Source organism: Hypanus sabinus, chromosome 20 (genome assembly GCF_030144855.1).
Source record: "Hypanus sabinus isolate sHypSab1 chromosome 20, sHypSab1.hap1, whole genome shotgun sequence".
NCBI classification, from domain to species: Eukaryota; Metazoa; Chordata; class Chondrichthyes; order Myliobatiformes; family Dasyatidae; genus Hypanus; species Hypanus sabinus.
In genome coordinates, this window is record NC_082725.1 from 67,439,922 (window position 1) to 67,461,716 (window position 21,795).

A 21,795-nucleotide genomic window follows, 5' to 3' on the forward strand; every position below is an offset into this window, starting at 1 on the left:
AATGGCAGATGGAGTTTAATATAGACAAGAGCAAGGTACTGCACTTTGGAAGGACAAACCAAGGTAGATCATAGATGCACACTGCCAGTTTTCCCTGGAAACTATGTCTCCTGACTTTCTGAATGGGGCCTACCATGGGGCATCTTTTCAGACGCCTTATTAAATTACAAATGCACCACATCCACTGCTCTGCCTTCATAAATGTGTTTTGTCCCATCCTCAAAGAATTCAATCAGACTCATAAGGCATGACCTACCCCTTACTGTTGCTGACTATCCCTAATCAGATCATGTTTCTCCAAATGCTCTTAACTCCTGTGTCTAAGAATCTTCTCCAATAATTTTCCCACCGCTGAATTAAGACTCGCTGGTCTATAATTACCAGGGTTATCCCTACTCCATTTTTTGAATAAAGGAGTAGCATTTGCCACCTCCCATCATCTGGTACTGCTCCTGTGGCCCTTGAGGACACAAAGACCATCAGTAGGGGTGCAATAATTTCTCCCCTTCGCATTTTTTGTCTTTGCCTAACTTCCTCTGTCCCTCCTTGGTTGTCCCTGTCTTACAGTTCCCATTAAATTAATTGTTTTGGCCATTCGTTGTTGCTTCTATCTAAGCAATCAGGTACTGATGTTCAATGTCAGACTTGCTCACTGCTCTCGGCTTTGCTGAAATACAAGAACAATCTTCTGTATGTGAATCCTCGATCGTAAGCCCTCTTACAATTTCTTCATCCAGCACAAACCAATTTCTCATCATTTCTATCTAACACATGCCTCCCAACACATTGTCTAATCTCATTTTGTCCATGAAACCCACTTCCTACCATCTTCATCCTATTCACATTATTTCACTGGCTATCTTGTTAGTTGGCATCCATCCTTCTCTTTTCAAATCTGTCATTACCCTCACTCAAACTCCCTCAAATACAAACACACTTCAAGTCAAGTTTATTGTCATCTAACTGTACATATATACAGACAACCAAATGAAATGACATTCCTCCAGACTACAGTGCATCAACGGCACATAAACAGGAGGATTACACTATAATTAAACTAATAAATAGAATTCTGAAAGCATGTAGTAAAGCACGGCACAAGTAAACGGTAGACAGCTCACTGTCCCAGTGATGAGAAGTCAGTGGTAGAAGGGCATTGATTAGTTTCACAGCCTGAAGGAAGAAACTGTTACACAGCCTGGCAACCCTACTCCTGATGATTCCATACCTCCTTTCTGACAATAGTGGTTTAAAGAGATTGTGGGATATGTGGTAAGGATCCTCAACAATGCTTGGGGACCTTCATCTGCAAGACTTCCAGTAGGGGGTGGGAGGCCACAGTGTCCTCTGCAGGGTCTTGTGCTCGGATGCCTTGCAGCTCATGTGCCACACAAGCTGACCCTCGAAGGTGCTCCTGTAGAAAGTTGTTAGAATGGGGGCAGGGAGTCTTGCACACCTCAGTCTCCTCAGAAAGTGTAGGTGCTGCTGTTCTTTCTTGACTAGTGAGGAGTTGCGGGTCCAGGTTAGATCGATCATTATATGCACACCTAGGAACTTTGTGCTCTTCATTCTCTCCATGGCAGAGCCATTAATGTGCAATGGAGAGTGATTGACTTGTGCCTTCCTGAAGTCCACAATCATCTCTTTTGTCTTGTCCACATTGAGACTCAGGTGGTTGTTCTCACACCATTTGATAAGCCCCTCTACCTCCTCTCTGTTTGCCAGCTCATTGTTGTTGGTGTAACCAGCCAGTGTTGTATCATCAGTGAACTTAATGTGTTGAGCTGAATCTGGCAGTACAGTCGTGAGTCAGCAGTGGGAACAACAGCAGAATTCAGTAATCACTGAGCCCACTCTCCATTGCCCATGTACCCCTTTCCTCCAAGCTCAGCATCACTTTTACTTTATCTATCAAACCCGGGTAAAATGCCTGTTCCTGTATTTAAATATTCCACTGTATTGCTGCCCCCCACCGTTGTGGTGCCTTTCCCCTACTGCCATGCTCTAAAGTCTGTAATTTTCTTCCTAAACCTGTGTCTCTCCTTTAAAATCTTCAGTTAGAACATGTCTGGTCTGACTTAACTTATTTTGGCTTTGTTATTTTTTTTCTTATTAGAGGATATAGAAGAGTACTTCAGAAAAAAATTAGGGGAACATAAGGAACAATGAAATTTCCCTTATAGACAAGTTCAAGGAGAATCCCAAGGCATTCTATAGGCTTATTAGGAGCAAGAGGGTAGCCAGGGAGAGAGTGGGTTCCCTTAAGGGCCAAAAGAGTAATCCGTGTGTTGGTTTAGGGGGTGTGAGTTTGCAAGTGAGTACTTTTTGGTCTATATTGATAGTCTGAAGTACATTAGTATTAAGGAAGTGAAAGTGTTGGATGTTTTGGAAGGAATAAAGGTGGATAAATCCCAAAGACTAGATGACATTTGTTCCTGATTGTTTTGAAAAACAAGAGATGGGCTGCTGAAGGTCTGATCAAGGTTTTTTCAGCTTTGTTAGCCATAGATGAGGTATGTTACATTTGGAAATGGTGTTCTCAAGAAGGTTCCTTGGAAGTCAAGAATGAGGTGTCAGTCTGTGTTTAGATGTTCATTATAGTATAGGTCAAGCACAAGACAAGAAAAGAGGTAATAAACTGGATCGTATGCTTTTCTTTTATACTGAATCAGTTTAGATGAGAAGCCTGTGAACAGGTACTGACGGAGTCACATTTAGGTTTTGAGGACAAAAAACTGCAAGAGTATAAAACATTACTACAAGTTTACAAGCAGCTGATTATACAAACTCATAAGCAAGTGTTCAGAAAGCTAAAACTAACAAGGAAAAACACATTTAAAACAATCTGGATCCTATCCAACATCTACCAAAAGACTGGAGAATAGTTAATATTGTTCCTTTATCTAAGAAAGGCAGCCGGGATCAACCAGGTGAACTTCAAATCAGTGGGAGGGAAGTTCTGAGGGTGGAGTTTATGGACATTTGGAAAGGCAGCGCATTATCAGCAGGACTTTGTGCGGAGGAAATTCTCTTTCACCAATTTGAGTTTGTAAAGGAAGTAACTAAAAAGTGGTGAAGGCAAAGTGGTAGATATACTTTAGTGAGGCATTTGACAAAGTCCCACACGGTAGGCTGCTCCAGAAGGTACATGGGATTCAAAATGAGCTGGATAATTAGATTCAAAACTGGCTTTTTAGAAAGAAGCAGATGGTAGTGGTGATTGGAAGTCCATGACCAGTGGTGTATCTCTGGTCATTATAGGGTCTTTCACTGTTTCTGAAGTATGTTAATGACTTGGATGTGAATGTAGTAATGATTAGTAAGTTTGAGAATGACACACATTTTGTTGTGGTGTTGTGAATAGCAAGGAAGGTTGTCTAAGGGCACAGATGGATTTAGACCAGTTAGAAAGTTGGGTGAGGTACTGATATATGAATTTAACTCCAAATTGTGCAAGGTTTTGAAAAAGCAAGTAAGATTAGGATGCATACAGTAAATGGACCAAAGGAATGGTGATGACCAGAGACACCTAGGGAACCAAGTCTATTATTTCCTAAAAGCAATGACATGCTTGCCTTCACAGGTCAAGACATAGAGTAGAACATAAGAGTTTCAATGTCATGTTGCAATTTTACAAAGTCTAAGTTGGGTCACATTCAAGAGTATTGTGTGTCATTCTAGATGTGTTTGTGCCAAAGAAGGTGCACAGGAGATTGGCCAGGTTGTTGTCTAGATTGGAAGACTTCAATTATGGGGAGAGATTGGATAAGCTGGACATCTTTTCCCTGAGGTAAAGGAGTTTGAGGGGTGATCTGCTAGAATATAACATTAGGAGGCAAATATAGGATAGATAATTAGATTCTTCCCCCCCCCCCCCCGTTCAAAAACAAAAGGGAATCTGAAAGGTATTAACTAGGAGTTTTTTTTTACACAAGTGGAGTGTGCTACAGAGGTGGTGGATTCAGATACAATTGCTATGTTTAAGAGACATTTATACAGGCACTTAAATCAGCAAGATATATGTCCTAATATGGTCAAGTGGGCTTGTTATAAATGGGTAAAGAGATCAGCGTGGCTGTGGTGTTTGTTCTGTACAGTTATGACTCACCCACCAACCATCAGCCACCTATTCACTCCAAGCCTATATTAATCCTTTTTTTATTGCCCCACATTCTCATTAACTCCCAGCTACTACCACTTAACTATGCACTAGGATAATTTGCAATGGCCAATTAACCAAGCAATCTACGCATCTTTGGGATGTGGGAGGAATCACAAGGAGAATGTGCAAACTCCACACTGCATGTCAGATCAGGATTGAAGCTGGGACGCAGCTGTAACATAATTTTCCTGCATTAAAATTGCTATAAAGATAAGTTGACTTGGGTAAATCTGTATAACTACAAGTTCAACATAAAAAATGTTTGAGGAACTCAGGATGAAAGGTCTCAGTCTGAAACATAAATTGTTTATTTCTCTCCAAAACTACTGTCTGTCCTATTGAGTTCCTCCATTTTACATGCGTTGCTCTGGATTTCCAGCATCTGCAGAAACTCTTGTGTTTAGAAATACAAGGTCTATGTCTATTGGTTATGCAATTGCCAGTTTCCTTCCAAATTGCTAATGGGATGACCACAAATCCTAGCTGTTTTGATTGGATCATGTTAGGCTATGGATGGCTGATTTTCTTTCTGGTCTTCTGCATTTTTCGGTTTTTCATACAACTATTCATTAGCATGGGGAAAATAAAAAGATGCATAATAGTGTCTAATAATATAAATGAGTCAGTGTGAACTCAACCTAAGGACCTGTTTCCATGCTATGTGGTGATAATGCTTTAGAGCTAAAATTTGAATCAATGGTTGGATTGATGGCATAGCATCTCAGTACCCTGCTGTACTGTTTCGTGGTAGAACAAGCTTTAGTTGCCCCTTTCTGTGCTGAGCATCCAATTCTCAGCAGGCTTCTAGAAGCACGTCCTCTGAATGGGTGAGCTGAAGTGAGCAGCTTCTGAAGAGATGTTTGCCACAGCACTCTGAAAATGGAGAAAATTGTTACCTTAACTACTTGTTTAAATTGAAAGCCTAATCCAATGGTAAAACAAAATATCAGTAATCTGATTCTGTGCATGATGTTCTTTGAAATGGGGTACAAGTGAGTCCTCCTCTCTAACTTTGACCTGCTTGATTGAAGCTGTTCTATTTCTGTTTCCAGGGAATAGAGCAGTTGAAAAAGGAAGAGAGAAGATGGGCTAAAAAAACAAAATGGATGAATATGAAAGCAGTGTTCGGTCATCCATTTTCAATAGAATGGCTAAGTCCATTTGCAACTCCTGATCAAGGGAAGGTAGATCCCTACCAATATGTGGTCTGAGTCATCCTAAGCCAGCAATCCAATTCAAACTGGTTATTTAAAAGAAACTTTTTAAAAAAAATACCTATTGTAACTTACTTGATAAGTTATCCACAATATTGTGTCCTTTCTGGTGGCTTAACATTTTAGGAATGCTTGAATGATGAATAATGTTCTGGAGTCTTCTCTGTTCAGTGAAACAATAGATCAGTCCCAAACCATCTCACCTATTTTGTACTGCAAGGATAATGTAGAGCAAGTTTCTGATGACTGTAGATGTAGCTATCAAAATAAAGAATAATTAATTCAAGTGAAATAAAAGTTCTAAGGATTCTGAAATTTCAAGGACTTGTCATACTAGGATATTTCTGGGACTTGCCACCTTATTGATTTATATCCTTTGGGTGTGTTAGAGTTGATCAAGTCTGAATTGATCTTTCTTCAGCAAGTACTTATTGAATACTGCTGAGCTTACCCCAGGTCATGATAAGAGATGCCCCATTATTTACCAATATGGATTTCATATCAGAGCCTTTGAGAAACTGAGCTGTTTGTCCAGTCTGGATTCTTCTTGCTACTAGTGATCCATAGTGGAGGGGAGACTGCCTTCTGGCTTTGTGTGAACAATGTAACGCTAAAGGAGCAGAGTCCTTGTTAAGCAAAGTTGTTGATCAAAGCTTGTCAGTGCTGAAACCTAAAATCAGAAGTTGTTGGAGTTGGAAATGCTCACTGGTCTGAGGCAACACAATGCTTTACAGCACCAGCGATCAGGGTCGATTCCTGTCTCTGCCTGTAAAACGTTTGTACATTCTCCCTGTGACCATGTGCACTTTTTCCACGTGGTCCACTTTCTTCTCACAGTTCAAAGACTTATCAGTTGGTAAGTTAATTGGTCACTGTAAATTATCCTGTGGTTAGGCTCGGATTAAATCGGGTTTGCTGGGTGGCATGGCTCCAAGGGCTGAAAGGGCCTATTCCACACTGTATTAAAGTTGATTTAATATTTTGACAATAACAGTTTGTGATGGTGACAATGAATTGTAACAAGCGGCCACCTGTTAAGTGCCAAAGCTGTATCACATGGCCACAAATATCAGATTGTTAGTGCATTACTTTTTTATCTTAGTATTACAAATAATTGTGAACTTGTTTTATCTGACCTGTTGACTATTCTGTTACTGAGCATAGCCAAGAAAATGCTATCGGAATTCTTCTTGTTAACAGCTCTACCGACCCTTCATGGGGTGCTCAATTTGATTTGCTGTAAGTTTCAAGAGGTAATTGCTGTCTTCCAAATACTGCAGGAAAATAAATGTTCTGTTCCTGAACTTCATAACATCAAGATTTTAAAAGGTTTGAATTGTTGTATTTCTGTTTAAATGGCCTTCTATTGTGTTCAGACTCCTGTGTTATCCTGCAATAGGCTGTTCTACTTTAACCTTCTTCCACCATGCAGCTTAATCTTGACCCATCTTGGTCTTGATCCCCTTATTACCATGAATGGTCTGCCACTGTCAGTGTGTGAAAATTTACTGTCAGTCAACACCCACTGTTTTCCACAGGAGTTGTTCAAGTGGCATAGTCTGTCTTTGGTGTGTTTTCAGACTAAGAAATAAGTTTTGGTTTCAGGGTAAGGGAAGTTGGTGAGGTGATTTCCAAATCTTCATCTTGGGGTTGGGGGTTCACTTTGCTACAGATAGTTCCAGCTGTCAGCTATGTTCTCTCCTCTGAGACTCGATGGGCTGGTATTGAGGGAGCAGGCTTATGTGGTGGAGAATGAAAACTACCTTTTGCTGAAATACTTCTGAGTCATTTTCAATGTTTTATTCTTTACATTCATAAATCGTTGAAAGTTAAATTGATAGTTGTCAAGGCATAAGGGAAGTAAAACCGAGGAATGAAGGAGAACATTGAATATCTCAAATTTGCTCCTTAGCAATGGGTTTGATAGTGGCAGGGCCTGAATCTCTTTGCAAAGCTTAGTACTGAGCCAGAGCGACCAGCGGTATCTTCTATTTGGTGAGTTATTTAACGTCAGCCAGAGTGTCAGTGGTTGCACAAGGTTTTGCTTTTGGTGCTTGATGGGAAAGGGTAAAGTTGTGCTCTGAATGCCCTTGATGAACACTGGATAGGGTGCAGTTTGTGTGGTAGTACCCTTTGGGATGTACTGAAGCAGGAAGGGGAGGGCCATGTGTTAACGTGGTAGTATCCTTTGGGATGTACTGAGGCAGAAAGGGGAGGGCCATCTGTTAACGTGGTAGTATCCTTTGGGATGTACTGAGGCAGAAAGGGGAGGGCCGTGTGTTACCGTGGTAGTATCCTTTGGGATGTACTGAAGCAGGAAGGGGAGGGCCATGTGTTAACGTGGTAGTATCCTTTGGGATGTACTGAGGCAGAAAGGGGAGGGCCATGTGTTAACGTGGTAGTATCCTTTGGGATGTACTGAGGCAGAAAGGGGAGGGCCATGTGTTAACGTGGTAGTATCCTTTGGGATGTACTGAGGCAGAAAGGGGAGGGCCGTGTGTTACCGTGGTAGTATCCTTTGGGATGTACTGAAGCAGGAAGGGGAGGGCCATGTGTTAACGTGGTAGTATCCTTTGGGATGTACTGAGGCAGAAAGGGGAGGGCCATGTGTTAACGTGGTAGTATCCTTTGGGATGTACTGAAGCAGGAAGGGGAGGGCCGTGTGTTAACGTGGTAGTATCCTTTGGGATGTACTGAGGCAGAAAGGGGAGCTGTGCCAAGGCAACTGTTATGCAGTGTATGAATATCTTTTGGAGAGGTCAAACAAGGTGAAAATATTCTTAAGGATGAAAGGAAAACTCATTTGTTTTAGTGGGTAATGGATAAATTTAGTTTTGTACAAATGCAAGATAATCTGTGTCTAGCAAAGATTGGCAGTTGTTTTTAAAGGAGAAAGACATTTTTAAGAAACTCAAGTTGTCTTAGTTTTGGAATTCTAGAAATGGGTTTATAATGTGGTTCATAGGCTCTAAAAATGTATTTAGAAAGATAGGCTTAAATTGTCAGATGTGAAACACTTTTTGCAATGCTGGAGTCTGGAAAGGTAACATTCTGTAGTCCACAGAATAGTTCACATTAGGCTAGAAGATATAAATTGTTGGTTTTTGGTTTTCTGTTTAGATTACAACTTTGCCAAAAATATCATTATATCTGGTAACCATGTGTCCTGTGTATGCTGGGGCCAACTCTGAAGTACATTTTAAATATGCATATTTAACCTGGGATTTGGAAAAATTCTGTTTTATGTTTGTCTTAAACATTGACTTTGGATGCAATCTGAGTACTGTGTGAAAATAATCAAATAAAAATTTTACAAAGATTCTGTGCAGTGTTTGCATTTAAATATTGAATTGACTACCAGCTAGACTTAAAGGTCAGTGATGCTTTGCTTATTCTTAATGTTTTAATATTGAAGCAGATATGTCTTTGACTAAGAAAATATCTGGATTTCTGGGTGAATTTTTGAGGATTGATTATCTGAAATTTGGGGTGATTCCATTTGAAAGTACTTGATCTATATTAGTACTTGAACTCAACCTGCTCAAAAAGGATCATGATCAGAGTGTGACAGGGAGAGTGCAATAGAAATGGATTGTTCTTCAAAAGGGTATTTGTATTGCATTAAAGTTTGAATTGGGTTTTGTGCAGCCAACCTCTAGCTATATGCCAGTGCTTCTTGAATTGTTCGTGCTCATTTGACTTTGAATGGTCGGGGAGAGATCTTGTCATATTAGAGCTCTGTAATTTTGCTGACTTGTAGGTGTTCTAAGGAACTCCTCACCTTCAGCTCCCAGTGATGGAACAGCAGTATGGAATTCCTCCATTCGAAGGCACAGTGGATGCAATCTTTGTATATCTCCTCCAAGGGAACTGTAGGAAATCTATGTAAGGCTGCCTCAAGCCTTATAGAAGACTTTGAATCTATTAGTCCCAAGAGCCAGAGGGTGCCCTTCTGAAATTTGGCCTCTTGCATCTGGTCTGTGATAGCAATCATGTTTATAAGCAAAGGGTCCACAACTTCATGCAGGAAAACTGGGTCACTTTCTTGGCACATCACACCAGATTCCACTGGAGTTGAGCGAATCAATAGGACAAGTTGGAACCTATTTAACCAGTCTAGAGACAAGGTTCCATCCTCTCTGCTGTCATTGAGATGCACAGTATACATGCAGGGAAGCAGAGCTCAAACAACCATCAACAAATTCACTGAATTGAGTAAGATTGGGGCCTTACACTTATTCATAGAAACAGACACTTAAAATTATGCAGAAGAGTTCTCCCTGCTGTACAACAGTGCCCTCTGATAAAAGTCTCAATCATCACAGGAGTAGGCTCATTGGCCCACCTTGTCTGTGTTGACCATGAAATAATTTAAACTAATCCCATCTGCCTACACATGGTTTATATTCCTCCATTTCTTGCCAGTTCAAGTATCTGTCAAGATACCTCTTAAAAGCTGCTATGATTTTAGCCTTTCCATCAGGCTATCAGTAACACCACCAAATGTTGGTTTGCTATCTGTATTACACTATTGCTCAAAAATTATTGTATCATTATTTCTTTTAACTGTGTAGCGTGTATAGACATGTATCTTGCAAGCCAGCTCCTACTGAAGGCAGACTTCAGTGATGAAGTTTGCTCGGAATAGACTTGGATCATGAAGGTGATTTACCATAAAATTGCCTGGGATAGGTGTATTTCAGCTTGTATTCCTTGCAGTGGAGAAGGCTGAGGAGTGAGGTGGATGGTGTAGATAGTGGCAAGTTTCCCCGTAACTGAGGTATCTAAAACCAGAAGGAATGGGTTGAAGGTGAGGGATAAGAGGTTTAGAAGGAATCTGGGGGATTATTTTGTTTAGGTTTTGGAAGACACTGGCTGAATGACACTAGTTGTAGGATGGAGAGAGGAACCCTCGTGCAATTTAAGAAATGTAGATAGCACTTGAATTGTTAGGCTACTGGTGCAGAGTACTGGTGGATGGGTATGATGGATAGCATGGACATGGTGGCTGAAGGGCCTGTTTATCAACTTATAGTGTTTCCCTAAAAGTGTCAAATTTTGCACTATACTTAAGGTCAACAGGCAGTGATGATTCTTGTCTCCTAGACTTCTGAAATATGAACTATCTGAAGCGCTGGCAATGTATCAATAACAGTCTCAAGCAAATCTTCCAAATATACTAACTGAACCACAACAGTGTCTCCTCTCTCTCTATGGTCAACGTGCCCAAAATTGAAGACCCAGTTAAATTCTTAGCTCTGATGGACAGAGCACATTATTTATATATATTACACTTTTCTCGTTAAGTATGTACTTTGTTCTGAGCTCTGATGGTAGGAGATTCCGATGAGCATAAGGAAATAATTCAGTGCCCCCATGGGGGGGGGGGGAGACCCTTGACTGAGTCCTGGGGGAACCTGACCTGTGGCTGTGCAAAGTGCAGGGTGGATCTGCTGCATCAAGAACGTTACTGTCAGGAGTGCTCTGCCACCCTTCGTTAGCCTTCTCATAGGTCGCCTCAGAATCCAGTTTGAATGGAAAGAAAGCTTCCTTGAAATGAAGAACCTCCGGAGGGTAAGATTACAGTTTGGCATGTTGAATGATGTTTTAAATTGGGGTGACATTTAACATGCGAGTTCACTGCTTCCTACAGCTGAGGGTGATCACAGAATTAATCTTCCAGGCTCTTCTGTATAAGTATCTTTCCCGCATCTAGTCCTAGCCTGGGTAGTACACCGGATTTGGATTTCATATCTGGGAATATACTCTATATGAGACCTAAGATGTTTCATGATGCTGCCTCTCTGATGGTTCAGACTTAAACCATTTGGATCTTTAGAAGCCAGGCACAATCTCTGGGGACTACTGATGGGGAAAAATACTTATCCGGTTAATCAGCACTAATCTATTTTGTCACGGATTCCTCTCTCCATAAGGCCATAAGACACAGCAGCAGAATTAGGCCATTTAGCCTATAGAATCTGCTCTGCCATTCCATCATGGCTTGTTTTTATTCCCCTCAACCCCATTTTCCTGCCTTCTCCCTGTAACCTTTGCCCTTACCAATTAAAAAGCTACCAATCTCTGTTTTAAATACACCCAATGTCTTGGCCTCCACGGCCCTCTGTTGCAATGAATTCCAGATTAATGATCCTCTAGCTCAGTGGTTCCCAACCTTTTCTATGCCCCACACGCCTAGGAAATGTTTGATTAATGTTCGCACCCCCTACAAAAGTAATATCACATTTGAAGATGAAAAAGTCTAATTTCTAATTATTGAACCACATACAATACTGTGGGTGAACAAATTGAACTTAAAAAAATAAGCTTTTAACTCAGTGCATAAAATGCAAATATAAATTGACCAATTAGATTCTAATTTATTCAGAAAAAATTGTAAACAGTAAATTGATGAGACTCCTCAACTCTGAGGTGTAACTCCCAGGTAACACTGATGAGAATCCTCAACGCTGACTCAGGAAGCGGGAGACTGGAGTGAGTTTACATCTCTCTCGACTCGGGCAGCGGGAGACTGGAGTGAGTTAACGTCTCTCTCGACTCGGGCAGCGGGAGACTGGAGTGAGTTAATGTCTCTCTCGACTCGGGCAGCGGGAGACTGGAGTGTGTTTGGGACAAACGTTACTATCACTTCTCAAGGCACACTGGCAGCTGGCTGAGTGATGACTCGTGACTCATCACTCAAGGACACAAGCCACTCTTTGTCGCACCCCCTGAAATTCCATCTCGCACCCCCTGGGGGTACGGGCACCCCAGGTTGGGAACCCCTACTCTAGCTAAAGAAATTTCACTTCATCTCTGTTCTAAAGGATGTATTCAGAGGCTGTGCCCTCTGGTCTCAGACTCCTATCTCCTATACACATTTACTCTTATCAAAGATCTTCAGTAAGTGTCAGTGAGATCTCCTTTCATTCTTCTAAACTCCAGTGAGTACAGAGCCATCAAATGCACCATAAAATTAACCCTTTCATTCCCAGGTTCATTCTCATGAACCTCCTTTAGACCCTCAACAGTGCCAGCACATCCCTTCTTGTATAAGGGGCCCAAAACTCTTCTAATACTCCAAGTGCAGTCTGGCCGATCCTTGTAAAGCCTTGCAGGGGAGCCGAACCACTAAACCTGAATGTTCCATTCAATCGAAAAGCAGTTTTCATGTTTTTCTGTGTTAATGAAAATGAAGCCTCGTTAAACCAACTGAGGATTTGTGCAGAGGGGGCTGGTGGTTTTTTTTATGAATTCAGATTTGGTTACTCATCATCTTGAGCAGACGTCCATACATTATCATTCTCAAGGCATTTGTGGTGGCGTGGTAGCATGGCAATGCCCATCAATACAGGCAACCTGGGCTCAATTCCCACCACTGCTTCCCTATGACCGCCGGCGTATCCTGTCTCCTCCCACCATCCACAGATGTAGTTGTTGGTCACTATAAATTGTCCCGCTCAGATTAGATCAGGAGTTTGTTGGTTCACAGGACCAGAAGGGCCTATTCAGCAATGTATCTAAAGAAGTAAATACATAATATTTTTTTGTTTGGGTGGGGGGAGGGTTCTCCAAATTTAAGGGAGAATTCCATGGATATTTTATCCTAATTTCGATCCTATTCAATACTGAGGTCAATTAATACTAATTTAAACATTTGCTATTGTTTTGGAGGAAATGTGTGAACCATTGGTGTTTACCAAGCATTCCAGATATTGATAAGTGATGTAGGTTCTCTGACTGAAAAATACTTCACATCTTTTTCAGCAGCTTCTTACAACATGAACATTGCCATCAGTGACATTTCTCTGTAAACCTATTTCCATCCACTTCCCCCTCACACTAGAGATTACAGATGTTGGAATCTGGAGCAAAAAAAAAACAAAATATTGGACAAACACTGGGAGCAGCAGCATCTGTGTGTGTGGGGTTGGGAATGGACAGTGAATGTTTCATTTGAACTGCAAGATGAAGGTGAGAGGAAGGGGTGGAACAAGATCCAGCAGATGGTAGTTGGATGCAGGTAAGGAGGGATGATTGGCAGATGTAGGTAGGGAGGGTGGGAGGTTATAAAAAGCTGAAAATGATGGAATCTGAAAAGAGGAAGATGGAGCACGATCATATTTCATTAAGAATTTGAGGAGATTAGGTATGTCATCAAAGATACTCGCAAATTTCTAGAGATATACCATGGAAAGAGTTCTAATTGGCTGCATCGCTGTCTGGCTTGAGTTCGGGGTGGGGGGGGGGGGTGAAACTATACAGGATCGAAATAAGCTACAGAAAACCGTAAGTTCATTCAGCCTCCCCAGGCATCCTTCAAGGAATGATGCCTCAAAAAGGCGGCATCCACCACTGAGGCCGGTCACACAGGACATACCCTCTTCTCATTGCTACCATCAGGGAAGGAAGCACGCACTCCATGATTCAAAAACAACTTCTTCCCTGAATGGGCATTGAATCCATGAGCACTACCTCACTACTTGTTTAATTTAAGCTGTAATTCAGTTTTATTATTATGTATTGCATGCTGGTGATATTAAACCTGATTCTGAATAAAGGAAGGTGGGGAGTGGGTACCTGTGGGCAAATTGAGTGGGATGGAGAAGGATAAAGAACCATAGGGATGGGTGTAAGAGGAACTGGGTGAATAATGAAAGAGAAATGTTTTGGGTAAACTGCTCACCCACTACCCCATTTCCCCCCCTCCCATCTCAGTGCATTCTTAATACTGACGCTCTGAGCATTTGTGGGCCAATGAGTGGATTTGATGAGGCTTTGGGATCGTCTTCTGTTCACCTGGTACTCTCTGGTGCTGATGGAATTCAGAAAGCAGTGTCTACTATGGTCAGCCTGGCGTCCACCGCAGGAGGCCCGGAATAATCAGTCTCAGTAGTGGCTGGCCAAAGTTGAAGTTTGTTCATCATCTGCTGCTGGTGTGATCAGGGATTTGCGGTGTCATAGCAGAGAAAAGTTCTCTTGATGCTTTGTGACGCATGCTGTGGCTAGTCTGAGATTCACAGGTATTTAGGAAGCCAGCGACTAATGCTACCCTGTAGGTCTCTGCACTGTGAAGTCCCCAGGTCATGGTGAATATCACTGATATTGTTGAATGGTGGTTTCCAAGGTATGTATCACTGTGCTGGTAGTCAAATAGCATGGAACCAAGCCCTCTGGCCCTCTTAACCTCTTCTATCCGTGCAGTTATCTAGATGGCTTTTAAATGTTACTGTACCCACCTTAACCATTATTTCCGGCAGCGCAATCCAAATGCATATTACATAAGAACATAAGAAATAAGAGCAGGAGTAGGCCATCCGGCCCATCGAGCCTGCCCCGCCATTCAATAAGATCATGGCTGATCTGTCCGTAAACTCAGCTCCATCTACCTGCCTTTTCCCCATAAACCTTAATTCCCCTACTATGTAAAAAAAACTATCTAACTGTATCTTAAATATATTTAGTGAAGAAGCTTCAACTGCTTCCCTGGGCAGAGAATTCCACAGATTCACCACTCTCTGGAAAAACAGTTTCTCCTCATCTTCCTCCTAGATCTTCTCCCCTGAATCTTGGGGCATTGGAAAGGGTACAGAGGAGATTTACCAGGATGCTGCCTGGTTTAGAGAGTATGCATTATGATCAGAGATTAAGGGAGCTAAGGCTTTACTCTGTGGAGAGAAGGAGGATGGGAGGAGACATGATAGAGGTATACAAGATATTAAGAGGAATAGACAGAGTGGACAGCCAGCGCCTCTTCCCCAGGGCACCACTGCTCAGTACAAGAGGACATGGCTTTAAGGTAAGGGGAGGGAAGTTCAAGGGGGATATTAGAGGAAGGTTTTTCACTCAGAGAGTGGTTGGTGTGTGGAATGCACTGCCTGAGTCAGTGGTGGAGGCAGATACACTAGTGAAGTTTAAGAGACTACTAGACAGGTATATGGAGGAATTTAAGGTGGGGGGTTATATGGGAGGCAGGGTTTGAGGGTCGGCACAACATTGTGGGCCGATGGGCCTATACTGTGCTGTACTATTCTACGTTCTATGTCCCCTAGTTCTAGTCTCACCTACCAATGGAAACAACTTTCCTATTTCTATCTTACCTATCCCTTTCAAAATGTTGTGTGTTTCTATAAGATCCCCTCTCATTCTTCTGAATTCCAGAGAGTATAGTCTCAGGCGATTCAACCTCTCCTCATATACCTGGTGAACCTCCTCTGCACTGCCTCCAAAGCCAGTATATCCTTCCTCAAGTATGGAGACCAGAACTGCACACAGTTCTCCGGGTGCAGCCTCACCAGTACCCTGTACAGTTCAGCATGACCTCCCTTATGCTTTGTGTGAAGAACCTGGCCTAATATCAGGTCGCCCCTCAACTTCCTACAAGGTCCTACTAATTACAAAACCTCTCCTTGTAAATCACGCACCCAGGTCCAGGCAAATCTTTTCTGCACTCTTTCTAATTTAATACCACCTTTCCTATAACAGGGTGATTAAAACTGTACATAATATTTCAAGTGCAGCCTCACTGACATCTTACATAACTGCAGTGTAACTTTCTAACTTTAACTTCACAACTTCTATAGTTGGTCTTGCAAACAAACTGAAGTTAAAGACCAACAACCAAATGCTGGAGAAACTCAGCAGGTCTGGCAGAATCTATGGAGGGGGGATGGCTCGTCAATGCTTTGGGTTTCACTGCATGGAGGAAACACTGGCATCTGATCAACTGAGTTACTACAACTTCTCATAGCAGCTGTCTCACTATGGCATTGAAGAGGCATACAGGAATGAAATATGTCAACTGATTCAGTGGTGTCATAACAACAACCTTGAACGCAACATAAGCAAAACCCAAGAAATTGTGGACTTCAGGAAAGGGAAGTTGGGAGGATGCACACAAGTCCTCACTGAGGGGTCAGCAGCAGAAAGGGTGAGTAGCTTCCTGGGTGTGCACATATCAAAGGATCTATCCTGGGCCCAGTTAATTAGGAGCTTGAGGAAATCTGGTATGTCACCAAAGTCCCTTAGAAATTTCTATAGATGTATGGTGGAGAGCATTTCAACTGTTACATCACAGCCTGGTATGGAGGCTCCAAAGTATAGGATTGAAAGAGGCTGCAGAGGGTTGTAGAGTCAGCTAACTCCCATCACCACTTCTTGAGGTGATGCCTCAAGAAGGTGGCATCTGTCACTCAGGAGCCTCACCTACTAGGACACAGTCTTCTTGTTTCCATCATTGAGGAGGATTTACAGCACCCTGAAGACTTGCACGATGATTCATTGGACTTATGAATGGTCCATGAACCAATGAATACTACCTTGTTGTTCCTTTTTATTGCACTATTTATTTTGTAATTTAGTCTGCATCGTACTGCTGCTATAAACTGTCATATGTCAGTGATAATAAATCTGGTTATGATTCTGAACGCTGAAGGAGTGGAACTTGAAAGAACAAAGTCTGTGAGAAGATAGGGCTATGTGCAGCAACCTAAGTGTAAAGCTAGCAATCAGGATAGCTTTGTTTACAGTAAAAGGACAGATAGAGCCACTGCTTTCAATTGCATCTATTTCAATGCATGTAGTTTGACAAACTGAAGACACAGATTGCCTCTAGGGAACTGGGCTATTGTGGTGCATTATTGAAACGTGGTTGAGAGAGGCCAAATCTGGCAGCTTAATGTTCCAGGTGTGAGAGAAATAGGTAAGAGTAGAGGGGTTGTTGCCTTTTTGATAAATGGGGACACAACAGCAGTACTTAGGAATTTTCTTGAGGAATTATCTAACTAGGCCTTTTGGGTAGAACTTAGAAATGAGAAGGGAACGGTCACTTTGGCAGGTGTGTTATATAGACTCCTTCTTCTCCCTCCCTCTGGGAATTTGCATGTAGTTCTTGTGAGAATAGTAGATTGGTGCTTGTGGGAACTTGTGCAAAAGGATTGTAAGAGACACAGTTTGTCCTCTGGAAGATCAGAATGGATTTCTTTTTCATCTCAATACTGAGTCACGTGAGATGAACACAGTTTATAGAAGTGAGGCAAAGCAGCAACATAGTCATGGACCCTGTACAGTTTGCAGAGGAGTTGTTTGCTGTTTTGAGGCAAATTAGAGTGGATAAATCTCCTGAGCCTGACAAGGTGTTTCTTTGGACTCTGGGAAATAAGTGCAGAAATTGCAGGAGCTTTAGTAGAGACATTTAAATCAGACTTGGTGACAGATGAGGTATCAGAAGGACTGGAAGATAGCTAATATTGCTCCGCTGTTTAAAAACAGCTTTAAAAGTAAACCAGGAAATGATAGGCCAGTGAGCTTGATATCAGTAGTGGGAAAGTTATTGGAGGGTATTCTGAGGGACTGGATAAATGAGTATTTGGATAGATATAGACTGATTAGGGATAGTCAGCTTGCCTTTGTGCATGGTAGGTTGTGTCTAACCAATGTTACAGTTTTTCAGGGTAGTTACCAGGAAAGCTGATGAAGGTAAGGCAGTAAATGTTGTCTATATGGACTTCAGCAAAGCATCTGACAAGGTCTCACAAGGTTCATTTGCTTGGTATTCAATATGAGGTAGTAAACTGGCTTTGTGGGAGAAGCCAGAGAGTGGTAGTATATAGTTGCCTCTGATTGGAGGCCTGTGACTAGTGGTGTGCTGCAGGGATCAGTGTTGTTTGTCATCTGTATCAATGATCTGGATGATAACATTGTAAACTGGATAAGCACATTTTCAGATGACACCAAGATTGAAGTTGTAGTGGACTGCACGGAAGACTATCAGAGCATGCAGTGGAATACGGACCAGCAGGGAAAATGGCAGATGGAATTTAATGCAGACAAGTGCAAGGTTGGATCAACCAGGGTTGGACTTACACAGTGAAAGGTAGGCTCTGAAGAGTATGGTGGGACAAGGGATCTGGGAATATGCAAATCTACAACACGTTACAGGCTCTTCGGCCCACAATGTTGTGCCGACCATGTAACCTACTCTAGAAGCTGCCTAGAATTTCCCTACTGCATAGCCCTGTGTTTTTCTAAACTCCATGTACCTATCTAAGAGTCTCTTAATAACCCATTATATCTGCCTCCACCACCTTCGCTAGCAGTTCATCCCACGCACTTACCACACACCGTGTGAAAAATTTTCCTCTGACATCCCCATTGTACCTACTTCCAAGCACCTTAAAACTGTGCCCCCTCATGTTAGCCATTTCAATCCTGGGTAGAATTTGTGACTATCCACACAATCAATGCCTCTCATCCTCCTATACACCTCTATCAGGTCACCTCTCATCCTCCGTCGCTCCAAGAAGAAAAGGCCAAGTTCACTCAACCTATTCTCATAAGACATGCTCCCCAATCCAGGCAACATGCTTGTAAAAAAAAATCTCTTCTGCGCTCTCTATAGTACCCACATCCTTCCTGTACTGAGGTGACCAGAACTGAACACAGTACTCCAAGTGGGGTCTAACTAAGGACTTGTATAGCTGTAACATTACCTCACGGCTCTTGAACTCAATCCCATGGTTGCTGAATACCACCACACCATATGCCTTCTTAACAACACTGTCAACCTGCGCAGCAGCTTTGAGTGTCCTATGGACATGGACCCCAGAATCTTGATGATCCTCCACACTGCCAAAAGTCTTACTTATTAATATTATAATGTCTTCAAAATTGACCTACTGAAATGAACCACTTCACATTTAGCTGGCTTGAACTCCATCTGCCACTTCTCAGCCCAGTTCTGCATCCTATCAAGGTCCCACTGTAACCTCTGACAGCACCTCCACACTATCCACAGCACCTCCAACCTTTGTGTCATCAGCAAACTTACTAACCCATCCCTCCACTTCCTCATCCAGGTTATTTGTAAAAATCACAAAGTGGAGGGGTCCCAGAACAGATCCCTGCAGAGTACAGGTCCATAATTCATTGAAAGTGGTGTCACAGTTAGGTAGGGTTGTAAAGAAAGCTTTTGACACATTGGCCTTCATAAATCAAGATGTTGAGTACAGGAGATGGGATGTGGTGTTGAAGTTGTACAAAACGTTGGTGAGGTCTAATTTGGACTACAGTTTTGCTCACCTACCTACAGGAACAATATAAATAAGGTTGAAAAAGTACAGAGAAAAATTTACAAGGATGTTGCTCGGACTGGTAGACCTGAATTATATAGAAAGATTGAATAGGGCAGGACTTTATTCCTTGGAGTGTAGATGATTGAAGGAAGATTTGATGGAGCTATAAAATTATGAGTATAGATAGAGTAAATGCAAGCAGGCTTTTTTCCACTGGTTAAGTAGGACTACAACTAAAGTTTAAGAGTGAAAGGTGACAAGTTTTAGGGGAATATGAGGGGAAACTTCTTCGCTCAGAGGGTCATGGGAGTGTGGAGTAAGATGGTGCATATGAACTCAATTTCAATGTTTAGAAGTTGGGATAGGTGCATGGAGTATAGGCGTCTGTAGGGCTTTAGGAGTAGGTAGTATAAATGGTTCAGCACAGACCAGATGGGCTGAAGGGCCTGTTTCTGTACTTTTCTATGACTAATTTGAGCAGGGTCAACTTTGAGGACATTTGACAGGATCTAGCTGGGAACAACTGGATAACTATTTTAAACAAAAGGGACAGTTGGCAAGTTGGGAGGCTTTTAGAAAGTTGAGTCCAGTGGCAGCATTGTCCTGTTAAGGTGAAGGGTAGATATATAAAGGTCAGGGAACTCTGGCTGACAAGAGCTGCCAATATTTTGAATAAGTAGGAAGCCTTCATTGCATTTAGGCAGCTGCATACAAATGAACCCCTTGACAAATATAAAATATTTAAGAGCAAGCTTAAGAGGGAAATGAGGAGGGCATTAATGGGTATGAGATGGACTTTATAGGCAGGGTAAAGATAATCCCATGAGGTTCTTCAGTTACATTAACAATAAAAGAGTGACTAGAAAAAGAATAAACTTCAGGGCTGCCTGTTGGTAGAGCTGCAGCAAATGGCTGAGATTTTAATATCTATTTCTCTTCGCTGTTTATCAAGAAAATCACAGATGCCAGAGAAGTAAGTGGTGGGGTCTTGGATCATATATCTATTTCAGTCGAGTTACGTGCTGCCTTTAAGTGCATTAAGGTAAGCAAATTTCCAGGGCCTGACCATGCCACTCTGGATATTATGGGAGGCCAAGGAAGAAATCACAGAGGTCTTTGTGGAGATACTTGCTTCGTCAGAGTTCCAGGGTGGTTAATATAGCATTGTTGAAGAACAGGCCAGGGAATTACAGACTAGTGAGCCTGACTTCACTGTAGAGATGTTACAGTGAATGGTAGGGCACTAGCAAGTGTTGTGGAACGGAGAAGCCTGGGAATACAGGTGCATAGTTTGGTCAAACTGGCCGTCCAAGTAGACGTGGTGAAGAAGGCGTTTAACATGCTGGCTTTCAGGCTTAGAGACATGAGGCTGCAGTTATATAAGTCATTGCCTGGGGTAGACGGCCAGAGTGATAGGGAGAGGTTATTCCCTGAACCACAAGAGAATGAAAGGTAACCTCATAAAAGTTTATAAAATCATCAGGGGTATGAATAAGGTGGAAGGTCATAGTCTTTTCTCCAGGATTAGGGAATCCAAAACTAGAGGGCACAGATATAAAAGTGGAGCAATTTAAGAGAGACTGAAAAGGTACTTGGAATGAGCTCTCAGAGGAAATGGTCAAAGCAGGTACAATTGCAACATTTAGGAGACATGAAAGGTACATGGAGGGGAGGAGTTTGGTGGGTTATGAGCAGAATGCAGGCATCTGAGACTGCCAGGGAGGATTCTGAATAGACCAGACAAGCCAAATGGCCTGTGTCTGGTCTCCATCATTCTATGACTGTATTTTACAGGAGCAATGCCATTAAGGGTCTTTTCAATGGCATTGTTTCTATCAAACATGGAACACACTGACATTGAGTGTACCTACAGTGATCTAAAATGCATCATAAATATCACCGCACTAAGGCTATCAGTAGTTGCTCGGCATTATATATGTCCTAAACACCAAATCAGGCCTTGATTTTGTAACAGTTTGCCAAGTAAGGTCTCTGGGAGGCAGCTCCAAGGAGTAGTTTTTAAACACTTGCATAAATTTTGTAAGGTGGCCGTTCATTGTGCTGGATGTACTGGGGCTCGTAACAAATTCAGCTCATTAGCTAACTCTGGCTAACAAGCACAGGACTCAGCATTGTATGGGTACTGGTGAGAAGGGTACCCCCTAAGTATCACATGGCCAGGGTCAATATGATTTGGGTTTAACCAATCAGGAAAGTTGGAATGTAATAATGGTGTATGCTGGGTAAATACTGCCCCATGCAGAGTTACCAATCGCCAGGAAAAAACAGATCATACACTGGCATAAAATTACAAAAGTATATTTACCAATATTTCAACTTTAACAAA

The 21,795-nt window shown here is 42.1% G+C and overlaps 1 protein-coding gene across 4 annotated transcripts in view; it reads left to right on the forward strand.

The window, feature by feature from the left end:
* Positions 1–21,795, forward strand: part of LOC132378613 (palmitoyltransferase ZDHHC3) — a 110,488-nt gene that overhangs the window by 84,202 nt on the left and 4,491 nt on the right. Inside the window, exon 8 of one of the 4 annotated variants that reach the window (XM_059945701.1) lies at positions 5,215–8,695. The exons of the other annotated variants lie outside the window; for them this stretch is intronic. Coding sequence (XP_059801684.1) covers positions 5,215–5,373 — 159 coding nt within the window. The 3' untranslated portion in view covers positions 5,374–8,695. Of the gene's footprint in view, positions 1–5,214; positions 8,696–21,795 lie in introns of those variants that run through there. 4 annotated transcript variants of the gene reach the window in all.